General features: G+C 38.0%; 1 protein-coding gene across 4 annotated transcripts; it reads right to left on the bottom strand.

Annotated features, from left to right (window-relative positions):
- Positions 1-4: 4 nt before the first annotated feature.
- Positions 5-11,747, bottom strand: susd1 (sushi domain containing 1). Of its 4 annotated transcripts, none has more exons than XM_020706206.2 (17): positions 11,443-11,747; positions 11,224-11,376; positions 8,372-8,527; positions 8,066-8,218; positions 7,519-7,698; positions 6,333-6,512; positions 4,416-4,595; positions 4,156-4,335; positions 3,833-4,012; positions 3,558-3,737; positions 3,110-3,274; positions 1,419-1,513; positions 1,157-1,343; positions 894-987; positions 504-753; positions 384-423; positions 5-270 (listed from the first exon to the last, which is right to left on the bottom strand). In XM_020706206.2, exons 1-17 carry the CDS (start codon positions 11,495-11,497, stop codon positions 116-118), a joined length of 2,583 nt encoding a protein of 860 aa, XP_020561865.1. In that variant the 5' UTR covers positions 11,498-11,747; the 3' UTR covers positions 5-115. The 4 variants fall into 4 exon arrangements, with proteins under 4 accessions (XP_020561865.1, XP_020561866.1, XP_020561867.1 ...); XM_020706207.1 differs by having other exon boundaries at positions 3,684-3,737; positions 11,443-11,746; XM_020706208.1 differs by lacking the exon at positions 3,558-3,737 and having other exon boundaries at positions 11,443-11,746.
- Between the last annotated feature and the right edge of the window lie 3,531 nt (positions 11,748-15,278).

Raw genomic sequence — 15,278 nt, 5'->3', positions numbered from 1 at the left:
GAAATATTAAAAATTACAGTTTTGGTCTTTATGTTCTTTATATCTGTCCTCCATCATAAAAAAAGCCACAAAAACATGTCAAACAGCTCATCCAGTACAGCGCATTAATGTAGGATTACTGGATTTCACCCTTTTTGTTTGATGTTTGAGTCAACCAAATCACATGTCTTGCATACCAGGTGACACTGTATCCCCCGACTATGACCAAGGTAATTCCTCCCACGAACGCAGCGGCAGACAGGGATGAAACCCTCAGAACATGGGATGCACCTGACAGGAGGAAGCTTTAAATGTCAGTGCGTGGTCGCTTACATGTAAGGTTTTGTACTTCCTATTTCTTTTCTCTGTTACGATGTTGTAATTGGTGGTAAAATCATAATTACCTGTTACTTTGGCCCACAGGGCACAGCAGCTTTTTGAGGCCTTGAATAAAAAAAATAATAGGATAGTCTTTGCACTGCTTTTGGACTCAAAACTCTATAGACACACTAGTTGCAACTCACTGTTTTCCACTGACTGACAACTCGTAAGATTATGTAGTAGTCCCTGCCACTTTCCAGTGGCGAGTTATAGAAGCCCCCATAGAAGAATCCATCTCCGAGAGTAAAATTGATTCGTGTCCCAACATTTTGAATGTCGAGCTGTGCGGTGATGTACTCTGACAGGGAGGTGCTTGAGGAATTCAAACTTGCAGGAGCGGAACAATCAAACATCATAATCCCCTCTACAGGAAGGACAAAGACTTGGTACAAACTGTCAAAGTAAGAGCAAAGAATACATCATGTAAACACAAAAAAATGGATTTATTTGTAACTGCTTTACAGATGCTTTAACGCAGTATAAAGGTTCAAACACAAGTTTCCAATTTTGTTTGTCATCACCATTATGGTTACCTTATAAGATCCAGGCTGTTCGGCCATCTCTGTAGCCTCAAAATTGGCACTCGAGTCTCAAATTCTTCATAGTAGACAATTGGTGCTGGAGGCACTGGAAAATATTCAAATAAATTCAGACACTTTTATCACCTTATACATGAAATGTACAAAGCAATGATGGGAAAATGGTAGGTAATCAAACATAATTCTAAATGATAACTAGAATTTATAGCTTGCAGATGAAATTTTTATTTTTATCAAATGACTATAAATGAAGGTACCTGGTAAACTAGTGTTGGTGGTGATGGTTGCTGTGAATTTAGCCAGCATTGCTGTGACTGAGATGCTATAGTTTGTGACTGGATAGAGGTTTAGGCAAAGCTCCAGCTGATCTGCTTTGGAGTTTATGTAGCGTTTTCCTCTGTCATGGAAGGACCTCTGGTAGTCCCTGGATCCAGTGTAAATCACCTGGATGGATGAAGCCCAGCGTGTCACCCAAGGATTCACAGTTAAAAGATAGCAGATGACCTTTTCTTGTCTCACCTTGTAAAGCTCAGAGTCCTTTTCGTACTTTTCAGCCTTCCACTGCAGACAATCTCCATTATAGATTAACAGGTCATTGATAGGAGGCTTTATTTCTGTGTTGAAATGACAAATACATCCATATGTTTTTGCAATAAAAATACAGTGGAGGAATTATTTGATCCATTTCTAATTTTGTAGGTTTTTTAAAAATCAATAAATCCACTTTAAATAATTTATATACATTTATTTGCATTTCCCAAAGGGAAATAAACATTTGACCCCCTAGTGATCAGTAAGAGTTCTGGTTCCCAAAGACCAGTTAGACTCTCCTAATCAGCATGTCACCTGATTTGAAGACACCTGTTTGGATGAATCACTCGTAGAAAAGACACCTGTCCACAGAATCAGTCCATCAGTCAGACCCCAAACTCTTCAACATGGAAAGACTTCAGAGCTTTCAGTGGATTTAAGGGAGAAGATTATAGACCTGCACAAGACCCAAATAGACTACAAACCCATCAGCAAATGGTTGGGGCTTAAGGGGACAACTGTTGTTGCAACTGGGACAAAACACAAGAACATGACCATCAATCCACCTATAGGTCTGGGGCTCCAAACCAGATCTAATCTGGTGAGGTTTCCATGATCATTAGAAAAGTGAGAAATTAGCCTAAAACAACACGACATGAGTTAGTTGATGATCTCAGAGCAGCTGGAACCAAAGTTACCAAGGAAATCCTTTTTAATACTTAACACTGCAGTGGTTTAACATCCTGCAGTAGCCCTGCTTTAGAAGTCACATGTTCAGGCCTACCTGAAGTTTGCCAATGAAAAGCTTCATGATTTAGAGAGTGATTGGGAGAAGGTGCTGTGGTCAGATGAGACCAAAACGGGGCTCCTTGGCACCAACTCAAATTGTTGTGTTTGGAGGAAGAGAAATGTTGTTAATGACCCCAAGAACACCATCCCCACTGTTAAGCACAGAGGTGGAAACATTATGCTTTGAGGGAGTTTTGCTACTTCACTGTGTAGATTGGAGGATGGACATAGCTGTTAGAGTTATATAATTATCATTTGCTTGCACACTATAATCTCCCTAATATGATTGTTTCATTTCTGTCTTTCAGTAAGAAAACAATGACTTGAAAAGTTCAGATTGTACAAGAATATGATGTTCCTATTGTTTCTGATTAAATGACCCACATTCATGTCTGCAACCTTCAGTTTTCAACAAAAGAAGGCTCCATGCACTAGGATAACAGAACTCCTCTGTGACAGTTCGCGCTGTCACAGACCAATTCTCCTTCTGCAGAAGTCTAGCAAAAATTCTCATCTTCTGTGTGGTTCTTCTCTTTATTAAGGAAAAGGTCAGAACCCTGACAATACCCATGTACCAGCCAGTCTTTGGACCTCTACCTCTAGAAAAACCATGAAGAGAGCTGAAGCTCAGAGTTGCTAAGCGACAGTAACCAAATCTCTCCAAAATTTTCTTTTGTAAAGAAGAGAGGACCAAAATGTATCCTTATATGGGTTTTACCACACTGTTTAAATGAACAGAAGTGATAATTAGAATGACACATTGTCAATTCCTTTTAAAGTGGGCTAACCTACAAAATCAGCAATAAATCAAATACTTGGCAGAGACATAGTTCAGATAAAGTTTCAAAAGTTACCTGAGATTTTGGAAATTCCTGTATGTTCATGCTCACCTATACATTTGAGAGTCGCTCTCTGCCACACTCCTGAGCTGTCACACACAGACATGTTGCTTCCCCTCCAGCTGTGAAATCCGGCTGTGCAGCGATGGATCACAACGCTTCTGTTATGCCACACCACCTCGGAGTTGTTAAGAAAGGGGACCGGGCCACATAGAGCTGCGGAAATAGAGCAGCTGTATGATTATATTTGTGAAAAAATAGATGTCTTCAGTTAAAAACTGAAGATTTTATTATTGGCATGCACCCAAAAGAGACAGAAAATCTATACCTAACAGTCAGGGGAGGAAGTTAAGCAGATGCTGAAAAATACATGTCAATAACACAACAAGCACAGCAAAGCATGCAAGGTTTGTCAGTCCAGTAGCAGAAACATGTCAGTCACATGCTTCCATGGAAAAATCGGGTCCCTCCCAAGGAAATAAAGAGATCTATACTCTACCTTTGCATTTTATTGTCACTTCCCCCCACTCTCCTGTTACTGAACATGTTGAAATGTGATTTCCACTTTCCTGATAAAATCCATCCACACACTCATACAGCACAACGCTGCCCGGTGAGCTCCTACCATCCCACAGCAGCTTAGTGTTGGAGAGAATTAGTGGGGGGCCGCAGCTTATTTCTGCATAAAAACAGGAGTTAGCACAAACTGCAGTTTAATGGAACAAGAAAAAACCTAAGCAGAAGCGTTAGTTATGTGGATTTTAAATAGAGCACCTTCACACCACAGATCAACATCCTCCCACTGTCCATTTTCTCCACAGACTGAGTAATTCCTCAAGCCTCTGGTGTAAAATCCGTCCTCACAGCTGTAATAGATCACACTGCCAGCGTGTGATTTGCCATCCCATAGCATTTTAGAGTGCACTTTAGAAACGGGCTTCTGACAACGGATTTCTACAATAAAAGCACAGCAAATCATTGTAGAGCATTGACACCTGGTTGGACCAATGACAAAGACACAAACAAGACACTACATATACAGTCGGTGCTGCAAAAATATGGCATTACACTTACATATAGATGAACATGATTATCACCTTGACAGGTTAGAGAGGCGCCTCTCCAGTCTCCACTCACAGTACAAACGGACTCATTTCTGTCCCCAATACTGACATATCCTTGGTCACACTTATAGGAAACTCGGGAGCCCACAGAGGAAGATTTATCCCACAGCATGACTGAGTGAGGGATGGGTGGGGGCTCACCACAGTCAACCTCTACAAAAACAAATCGTTTAGCACGGCTTGAAAAGGTGTGCCTGAAGAGCGAAAGGAGGTTTCATTTCAAGGCATTTTACCTTTGCACAAAATGTCAGGCTTTGTCCAATAACCATTATCTGTACACACTGACACACTGACTCCCTCACTGTGATAAAACCCTACATGGCAAATGTACGTTACTGTGCTCCCAAGGGTGGAGCTGCCGTTCCACAGCAGCCCAGTGTGAGGCAGAAAAGGAGGTTCTCCACACAAAACCTCTAGAACAAGATTAGATTCCAGTTAAAAGGTTATTAATAGTTTCACAGACCAAAGCAAACAATAAAAAAACAACAAAATATTGATGTTTAGCATTGTTAGCATTGCAGGAATGGAAAGTCTTAATCAATCAGAAGCAAGCGTAAATTGGTGCAGTTTTAAACCACAGCATTTCCATCCATACAGTTCTGCTATTTCATATCATTCCCATCTCTAAAGTGTAAGTATGTTACCCCTAATCACTGAGGACTAATAACTAATCTTGTTGATTCTGCTTTTGTGGTGGTGGTTTTCCAAACAACGTCTCAGCTTTCTTGTGATTTTTGATGCAGTCTAATCATTTGGAGACAAGGTAACAATGCAGGGCCCCAACATGATTAGACCTCCACCATGTTTCACTGTGGAAAAAGTGTTATTTGACCTATTAAATTGCCTTTGTGTGTTTTTATTAGACAATTCTAACCAAAGTAACTTTTTACTTCTCATCGGAAACGCACCCTCAAAGTCAAATTATATTAAATTAAAACAGACTTTCACATGTTTTATGTTCGCAGAAAGTTTTATCTTTCTCATTCAAGTTCTTAGAAAAACCTGTTCAAATTTTCTAAAGTTTTGTCATACATTTTTGTTGGGGAAACAGAGTCTATCTAAGCAGTCGTGGTGGGGCATGAGTTTGTTTAGCAAGGTCCTTTTAAGAACAACTGACAAACTAAATAAGGAAGTGTGTTCTCACCCATACAGACTGTTGTAAGACTGCAGGATAGTAAAGAAAATAAAGTTTATGCTGGGAAAGAATTCTAACAAAATTCTTTAGATGTGTCAAATCTTTTAAAATTCAACTTCTTTTGGAAATTACTAATCTTTTTAAATTCTCACATTGGTTTTGACATGTTTTCTGAAAGACTTTTGAATCTGTTTTCTTTAATATACTCTAAAAACTGGCAAAAAATTCCGTCCAGAGCTTCAATTAAACTTTAGAAGATAATTACTCTTAATAAAAAATACTGTTACTGTTACCTACTAAAAAATCTGATTACACTGAGCGTGGGCTTATTTTCAGTTTAGTTCAATTTGGTTTGTTAATAAAGTGAAGGTTCATGTTGTCTCAAGGCGCCATAGAGAGATGTATGACATCAAACTAAGGTAAATTATTTACAAAAGGTCAAATCCACTTCCAAACTAAGGCTTAAAATCACTGCCACTGACTGGATTTGTTTTTGATATAATGGAAATTTAATACATTTTGATTTTTGAAAAGGATTTTTAAAAACTTATTTTTTAAAAACTTATTTTTTTTTCATAAAACATTTAGATATAATTGAGGATTTAAAGGGAACAAAGATGACATTTTAATACATTAGTAATGAACCATAACATTGAGATCCAAAACATTGAGTTGATTTTTTAAACTTAGCCTCATTTTAAACATTCCAGATCATCATAATCCAACTAAGTGTATAATAATGGCCTAAGTAAGTGAACAGAATAAGAACTGGAACTCTTGAACAGAACTGTGAATGTTGGCTGTGCCTTCTTCTTCATGATGAAATGAGAACGTCTGCTTCTAGAGCTGTTATTTTTACACGTTCCTCTTAAGAACTATAATTTCCAGTTCTGGATGAACACTATTTAACACAAATCTAGAATTAAAAAAAATGAATCTAACACCAGTTATATAAAAACACAGTAATCAGTGTCCCATCTTTTTGATATTTGTAAAACAGATCAAAGTGGTTTACCTCGGCATGACAGAGTTGCAGGTGTCCAAAAACCGTTTTCATTACAGACAGAAAGGTTCATTCCTCCCATGTTATAAAAGCCTTCTTTACAGTAATAGAGCACAGTGCTGCCGGGAGCTGAGTTATTGTTCCATACTCGATCAGCTGATTCAATTAAAGGAGGATTTCCACACATGATCTCTACAGGGAATGAAACGTACCACAGACATGGAACGAGAATGACTGGATGAAGGCTCACAGGCAATAATAAATAATCACTCTGAGCGGATTGATAGTCATTCATTCATAGGGTAAATGAATGGTCTGATCTGATGTCCATGCTTTGCCCTGAACTCTTTCAGGATGGTCCAAAAAACTCCTTTATGTTCAGAAAATACAGTCAGGACCATAAATATTTGGACAGAGACACATTTTTTCCAATTTTGTTTCTGTGTATTACCACAGTGAATTTTAAATAAAACAACTCAGATGCCATTGAAGTGCAGACTTTTAGCTTTTATTCCATGGGTTGAACAAAAAGATTGCATAAAAATGTAAAAAACTAAAGCATTTTTTTAAACACAATCCCTGTGGTTGTGCTAATTCAACTGGATTCTTGCTATTTCCTTTTCTTTTTGTTCAACGCTGTAGATGACATCACACATCCACTATTTATTTATACAGTCATAGGAAGGTGATTATGATAGCAAAGAATTTAGGACTGGCCTGAAGTAAACCTCACTTCTTGTGTTTTGTTGATATTTACTTCTGGATTTTTTCCCCCAGAATGTTTCACTAAAGAAAACTTGACTTGGCTTTAGCTTGATTTGATTGGATTTCTTTTCTCCTGCTGGATTGAAGGTGGCCAGGTCATATGCTATGTCACCCTTTTCTTTCTCCATGGGTTTCGCCATTCTTTAGTTTATTTAGAAAATGTTAATGCTTCTGCCACCAAGCCCAGTCTCCTGCATTTTGGGTCCTGCATCACCAGTTCTTGACAGGATCATGTTCACTTATGTTTTTGGCTGTCTGCTTAAGAGATTATAAACCATTTAGCCCCAAATTACTTTGAAATAATTTTTAGTACTAAGATATTATTCTGAAACAAAAAATCTGTCAAGTTAATTGAACTTTGTTTGCTAATGTAAAAACATTGTTTACTGTGGGTCAAACATTTAACCCAACTTTAGAAAGAGTTGTATTTTACCTTCACAGACCAAAGAGGGGCCTTTCCACAGTCCATCAGCTGCACAAACCGATTTGTTGCCTCCACTTTTCCACACATACCCTTCATCACAGGCAAACGTGGCCATACTGTCATACGTGGTCCCTGTGGTGGACACCAGCACCGTGTCCTCCACTGCGCTCGGCCAGCCACAGTCAACCACTGAGAGGAAGGGGAACATGGAAACTTCAGAAGAACCATTTCTCCTAACAAAGATCTAGATGCACACTTTTAAAGTATATAAACCTTTGTCATCACAGTCAGAGGCTGGTTAAGTGGCCAAAAGGTTGTAATCAAGATTCTTGAAAACTATTGAGTGGAAGTAAATATTTTAACATTAATGTTCCTAAGGAAATGACTCAACTACAGGCTTTTCAGAAAACATGATTTATTACCAGCTGCTCACCGACCAAAAAAGGGCAACTTATGACAGAATTTGCACTAAAACGGACACAAACAATAGAAAAATTGTGTCTTTCACATAAAAATTTAAATAATACTGGTTCCAAACCTATTGAATTCCTTTTACCTTGGCAGGAGGCATTGCCTCTCTGTGGATTGAAAGGCTCATGTCCATTGCGGACTCGGTAGCCTTTTTGGCAGCTACAGTCAAAACTGCCTTCCAGATTCCTGCACTGACCGCCCTCTCTGCAGATCCCTGTGATCCTGCACTCATCGATGTCTGCAATTGACCAAAAAGACATTTTCAACCCAACAGTGTGTTTGCTCTTTTCATAGTTGCACTGAATTTATGCAAAGGTATGGATTTAAGTCAGAATAATAATAATTCATGTGATAGTATTTGTTTCTAAAAAGGCCCAGCCGTTGAGCTCACCCTGGCAGTGGGTCCCATCATTTGGGATGAAGATGTTCATGTTGTTGGAGGGGCTGTACCCAGCCAAGCAGGTGCAGAAATAGCTGCCAAACGTGTTGTGACAGGTGGTGTGCTGCCCACAAATCTTACTGGCTCCAATCTGACACTCATCCTTATCTGAGGAGGGGAAAAAAAAACAAGTAAAAAAGCACAACACAAAACATTCAGACACCCCTCCTGGTTTAGCAAGTCTTAAAGATCGATTCCAATGGAAATCACATTTTTGTTGTTTTTAATATGTTCTTGTGGCATTTTTCTGATAATGGAGGACACATACGAAGAAAATTGAGATAAAAAATCACTCTGAATCAGAAGCAAATGAAAAAATGCCTTTTGAAAAGGGTGTATTTGTGACATAGAAAATACTCTGGGCGGACCACAAGCTCACTGCTCTGAGCTATTGGCAACAGGGTGGAGAAAGTGGGACCCCGCCCACAATTCAGAGGCAAATTAACTACTTCCAATGAACTACGTCTGCTCGGCAGAAACTATCTCCAAGAAAACAACACAGGTTTTGGATTTGGGCTAAAAATGGTGTAATTAAAGACCACTGGGAATGCTTTTTGCAATATTAGTAATTTTATATTATTATAAAATATTATTTAGTTGTTTAAACTTAATGCAAAGCACTTTGTGTTATGTTTATATAGGAACATTGCTATAAAAATAAAGTTGGATTAATTTGATTGATTTGAATAGATCAAAAGATCATTGGAGTGGGACTTAAAATAAAAATCTTTGAAGTGGCTGTAGTACAAATGTATAAAATATGATCCCCCAATGTGTTTGAATAATGGAGAATGTTATTTAATCCCCAACTGACTTTATATGTTCATTTGCTGATAAAGTGATGATCACAATATAGTTCTGTGGGTTAATTTACTTGAGCTTTGGAAAGAAAAATAATTAAAAAGATTCATACATTGACTTGTCTTTCGACTAGTAAAATATATATATGCAGACATATAATTTTAGATTTTGGAAACATTTAGTAAATAAATGACATTTATTGTAAAGCACTTTTTTCAGAGAAGATCACAAAGGGCTTAATGCAGGCTAATGGTAAAACAGGATAAAAGAGATATAAAATAGGATTAAAACCGCTGTTAGCAAACAGATCAGATGTTCTGGGTAATTTGCCCCTGAGGGGGCCTTTGTCTCACTTTTCTTTACAGTTTAATTTCGTGCTTATCTCTTAGGTTTTTTTGTTTGTTTGTTTTTTGGGTTAAAATTCCTCTCCAATCACCTTTTGATCTATTTTAAAAATATTCCCTGTAGTCTTTTAAATATGATTATGCTGTTGGTAGCCATCAGGAAAAACCCCTCTATCTTTTACTAGGACATAGTTTCTGCAGAGCAGCAGTCGTTGATTAGAAAATCACCTCTGAGTTGTGGGCGGAACTGTTGGTGCAGAGTAAACCCTTCCTCACTCCCCGTCATCCATTTGTTTAAACTCTTTCCTGTTAGCTAACAGTCTCTCACACTAACAACCTAACAATAATGTTGGAACAAAAATCCCATCAAGCAGTACATTTGTGATCCAGATTTCAGCTCAGATGAAGAAAACAAAGACGCATGGATCTAGTCGTCTGCAAGTGGATGCATCAGTATGGAGCTTAGCAGGGAGTTTGTGGCCCTCCCAGTATTTTCTACCTAACAAACAACCTATATCTCAAATAGCATTTTCTGTCTGCTCCTGATTCACAATGATTTGAATAAAGAAATACTCAGGAATGCCATTTTAAGCCTAATTTTCTTTACATATGATGACCATTACCAGAAAAATGCAACAAGAACTTGTTCAAAACACATTTTTCATTGAAGTGGGTCTTTACACAACTTGAAAGAATAAGGTTAAATATGGACGTTAAAAATATTTAAATGTCAAATCCTCCTCATTATTGTGAAGGACTTTGCAGCATTTTTTTCCCTCTATCTCCCGGATTTGGTTCTTTTTTCAATTTTGCATGCCTTCTGGGAATATATTCAGTACTCCTGGTGTCATAAAAACTCACACTTTGAAAAATCCAAGTGATGCATGAGTTTGAACCATTGCTAATAGGGGAAAAAAGCACCCAAAACATGCTTCTTCTCTGTGCATCCAGTTGGGTGGCAACCGAGCACCTGCCCGTTTTTTCAGGAACCCCTTCTCAGCTGTCCGACTGAATTCCGCCTTGACTATACGTGAAACTGCTGAACAGCAATGACATCATATAATCAAATTAAACTCAGAAAGGGAGGGAAATAATGTTGACAATGTTTTTTCTTGCAGGTCTATTCTCCACCTCTTGCCTTCCATGCGGTTTCTAGAACTACCGTGAAAACGTTTAATTTTGAAAATTCCTACATGTTATTAAAGGTCGTGTGTTCAGTGATTTCTGATTTTGATGAACGTTTCTTATTACTGACACAACCATTAGCTTCTTTAGATTTTGGTAAAAACTAGTGCTTCAGTGTATCACAGTGGATTTAATGGGAGCATGTAATAAAAGCTGTTTTAGAAACCACTAAATTGGAGTAAAGAGAAGGTTTATAAACCAGCGGAAACATTGATGATAAAACCAGCAGTATAAGAGTAACTAGAAATGCAATTTACCAAACAGAATTATTGATCACCTCAGCGAATTTGTTTGCATATGTAAATATTTTACTCAAACAGATTTAAACCATATTCTTTAGCAAAAACAGATTGAATGATTGACAGAAGTGAATTTTAAAATTATTTTTTTAATCCAGTTTTCAATTTAGTGTGGTGACATAAAGCATCTAGATAAAAATGCTTAATTACTGTAGAGAATTTAAAAAAGGATTACCTTGGCAGAAAGTTCTTCCATTTCCAACAAAGCCGTACTTGCAGTTACAAACCTTGCCAGAGCCGTCTAGTTTGTCCTCACATGTGGCATTAGCGTGGCAGGAAGCACACACATCCAGCAGAATCTGCCCGTATGCTGGCAAACCTAAGAGGACTAGAGGAACATCCATCACTGCTCCAATCTGTTCCACTTACGCCAACATGTCTCCCACATTCTCACCTACAAGGGCGAGGAACAGAATCACCACAACAACAGCTCTGTGTCTTTCATCCATGCTCCCAAGTCTTCCAGTCCCTCGTTCCACTTGATCAGATGCGGTATCTACTCATCCCCTTCGTCCTTTTTCTGAAACGTTCTTCTTCCCTCTCAGGAGTAACACTCAGACCTGGGAGACTTTGAGAGCGGGTGAACTGAGGTCACCCTCAGAGCGACTCTGGTCTGCTGCAGCTGATGCTTTTACAACTTCTTCTGTCATTCAGTTACTACTGCTGGAGATAGGTTCATTGCCTACACTGGTAAACTGCACACTCATCACACACTGATAATGGCAATATTTGGCAAAACAGACCAACCAGCTGGACATTAGCCCAAAGGGAAACAAAATATTACAGACACGTGTGTACATAAAACTTGGGATTTTTTATTGTTTCCATCTAAAGTTTGGATTTTTTTTTGCCTTTTTGGTCCTCTTTTCCTCTTGTGTTTGTCAGATAAAGCCTTAAGTGAATGTTTCATTCGCAGTCATCTTCATTTTAATTGACTGACACGAAAACGTTGGTGCCATGTGTGCAACGATAACTCTTTTAATCCTGCATCATAATCCACAAATAAACGACTGGCAGTTTACTTTAGTGACACTAACATCCTTCCTTGAGTCCCTGCAGGTTCTATGGTGGGCATCGGGGGGGGTTTAGTTGATGAGCTGTGGGAGGGGGAGATAAGTCTGGTGAGCTCATATCTGTTGGTCCAGCATGGTCCCAACTTGGGCCTCGCTGTCACTCAAACCACAGAGATAGTGTCTCACACCACTTTCAGTATCACCCATTCACCCAACCCCCCCCATTCTCCAGACCCCCCACCAAATCCATGAAATGTGTGAGCCATGTGTGTTGATGGAAGACCACTTCAATACTGTGTTGCTGTCAGATCTGAGTTTGGTTAGGAACAGTCTTTGGATGGTTCTCATTCCTGTGCATTTGTCTTCACACAACACTATACCTGTATTTAACATCTAACATTTCACAAAACGCCACATCTTTGTTTGGTTCTGTATGTTTACATTGCACCAAACTGCCTAGAAATCTCATGCAGTCATAACAGCTTTAAAACACTTTGTTTGCACTGTCAAAAATGAACCATTAACAGAGAAAAGTGAAGGCTTGAAGTCCAAAATCTTCCCCGTTGAGCTATTTACTATCTTATTCATTAACCGCTGACAATCTTACTATACATTGAGTGTTTATTTAAAATAATACATTTAAATGTGATAAGTTAAATATAGTTGCAATTAATGTGATACCAAGGTAGTATCATTTCACAGTGACTGAAAAAGCTCAGGTAAAGCTAAAGCTGATTAATACAATAACACGCTTTAAAAAACCTTTACTTCAAAGCAAAAAGAGTGATTTAATTTTAATTATAAATACAAAATATATGTGAAAAACTCTCAGATAAAGATGTATACTTTTTCCACAGTTAAATATGAATATTATTAAAAACAATTATAATTTTACAGCTGAAACGCACTGCTTTTGTTCCATTTCTTTCACTTTGTGAAACTCAGTATTTCTGAATAAAGTTTGGAAACAATTAGGCAGTATTTTTTTTTTTTTTACTTTTTTGCATTCTTTTCTAACCTTATAAAAATCTAAATGAATTTCTTAATATAAATATTATTGACTGGTGGGGAATATTTGCTTGAAACAAATTCAGTTTTTTTCTGTACAAAATAACTTTGCAAACTGTTGAAAATTTTGTCAACAGAAATTATCTTTAAAATGTTATGATTTTAACGGAATCAATATTATAGAGCGGCAAAATTTAAATATTTTTGTCAAGTATTCAACACGCATTTTCCAGGAGAATTAATTTCAACACTTTCAGACTCTGGATGTGACTGCCCCCTTCGTTTTGGTCGTCACATAACTAACTTTATGTCACCATATTACCTGTAGACTCCCAAATACATTTTTTTCTATTTATTGATATATTTGTTTCAGTGCTTTTCATCCATGATCAATTTTACATTGAGGTACTTCTGAACCGTGTTGCTAAGAAGATATGATCGGCAAAAAGAACATCTTGTTGACAATATATAATAAAAATTTTATACGTTTTGGACCAATTACAGAAATCTGGGACACTCCATGTCGCTTGATCTAATTTACCTTTTATTTTTTAGCTATCTTTTACCTTTGTTTTACTTAAAATGTCTGAGTATGTTTAATTGGGCTTGACCTGCTTTAAGCAGCTTGTATGATTTCTCTGGTTTTATCTTGTTTTAACATTGTGAAGCACTTTGTGAGTTGTTCTCTGTGAAAAGTGTTATATAAATAAAGATTTACTTATTTATTTACTGACTTACTAACAGGATAATATCAATCCTTTTCATGGTCTACCTCTTTGAAGTTGTGCTGTGCACAAATATCCTTTTGGGCTCAGAATGAGCGTAGTTCACATCTGTTTGTTCTTTGTTTCTTTTTCTCTCTTAAACTGCAACCCGCGTTCTGTTACAACGTAACTGAGACCCCCCAGTTAAGGTGGAGCAGAGTTAAATTCAGATAATAATGTCCTCTCACCCTCTCTGCTCTTTTTGTTTCTTATTGTAAACGTTAGTAAAAACTCCAGCAAAGTGTACATTGGTGGAACTGCATGAAGCAATGTCTGAAAGTCAAAAAGCAACATGATAAAATTCAATGCCCTGAATTAAGAATCCAAAACACAAACATAACTCAATAAACAGAAAATATGCAATGCTTATGTTTTTAATAAGAGGTTAGTGTAATCTCTGCTGTCATGAAATAGAGTCCTTCACATAAGCATTTTGTTACAGCAGTGCAACATCTGCAAGGTATCCCTCTTAAAATATGAATTTGGTCTGTGATGTTCATCATAGATATACTTAAACGGGGAAACAAAATAAAAAGAATCCAGGAAAATCACGTTGTATGATTATTAAAGAATTCACTTGGTGCAGAAAATAAGGCTTTAGGTCCCACAAACAAGCAAGAATTCTGTCCCTCACAGACCTGTCACTACTTCTTTAAGAAGTTCTTCTATCCTCCACCAGTTACCTATGAGGTCACCTCTGTTTGAACAGTTTCTGCATAAAAAACACCTGTCCACACCTTTAAACAGTCAGACCGCAACCCCTCCATCATGACCGAGACCAAAGAGCTGTCAAGGTAGACCAGGGACAAGACTGTAGACCTGAACTAGACTGGGATGAACTGATCTCCAATAGCAAGCAGCTTGGAGAGAGGAGATCTAATGGAGTAATTATTAGAGGATGGAATATACACAAGGACAATGACAATCTTCCTTCACCTGGAGCTCCATGCAAGATTTCCTGGTGGGGAACAAATAGCCTTGAGAGTGGTGAGGATGCAGCCAAGAAATAGGAGGGAACTGGGCAATGACCTGTAGAGAGCTGGGGCCACAAAGATTCGGACAGTGACACACAGCATTGTCATGAATTCAGATCATGCAGTTCTCCAAAGGTCCCCCTGCTTAAACCAGAACATGTCCAGAACTGTCTAAAGTTCTCCAGAAACTGTCTGGATAATCCAGAGGAGGATTGGGAGAATGGCATGTGCCAGATGAGACCAAAATGGACTACTTTGGTATAAACGTTGCTCGCCGTGTTTGGAGGAGGAAGAATGCCGACCTTCATCGTACGAACACCATACCCACTGTGAAGCATGGGGATGGAAATATCATGATTTGGGTCTGTTTTCTGGACATTACAACTGGTTTATATTAGGGAAAGGATGAATGCAGCCACATATGGTGAGAGTTTGGTCAAGAACCATCCATCAGTGAAAACATTGAGAATG

This window comes from Oryzias latipes, chromosome 9 (genome assembly GCF_002234675.1).
Source record: "Oryzias latipes chromosome 9, ASM223467v1".
Lineage (NCBI taxonomy): Eukaryota > Metazoa > Chordata > Actinopteri > Beloniformes > Adrianichthyidae > Oryzias > Oryzias latipes.
The sequence above is the reverse complement of the archived record's forward strand: the minus strand, read 5'-3'. Positions and strand labels throughout refer to the sequence as shown.

What these genes read in the sequence shown, in the direction of transcription:
- susd1 (XM_020706206.2), bottom strand. Translation starts at nt 11,497, where the DNA reads ATGGATGAAAGACACAGAGCTGTTGTTGTGGTGATTCTGTTCCTCGCC. An exon ending in AGTGACAATAAAATGCAAAG is followed by an intron (nt 3,275 to 3,557) that starts GTAGAGTATAGA and finishes CTATTTCCGCAG; the next exon opens with CTCTATGTGGCCCGGTCCCC. An exon ending in CCTGTGGGCCAAAGTAACAG is followed by an intron (nt 271 to 383) that starts GTAATTATGATT and finishes TCCTCCTGTCAG; the next exon opens with GTGCATCCCATGTTCTGAGG.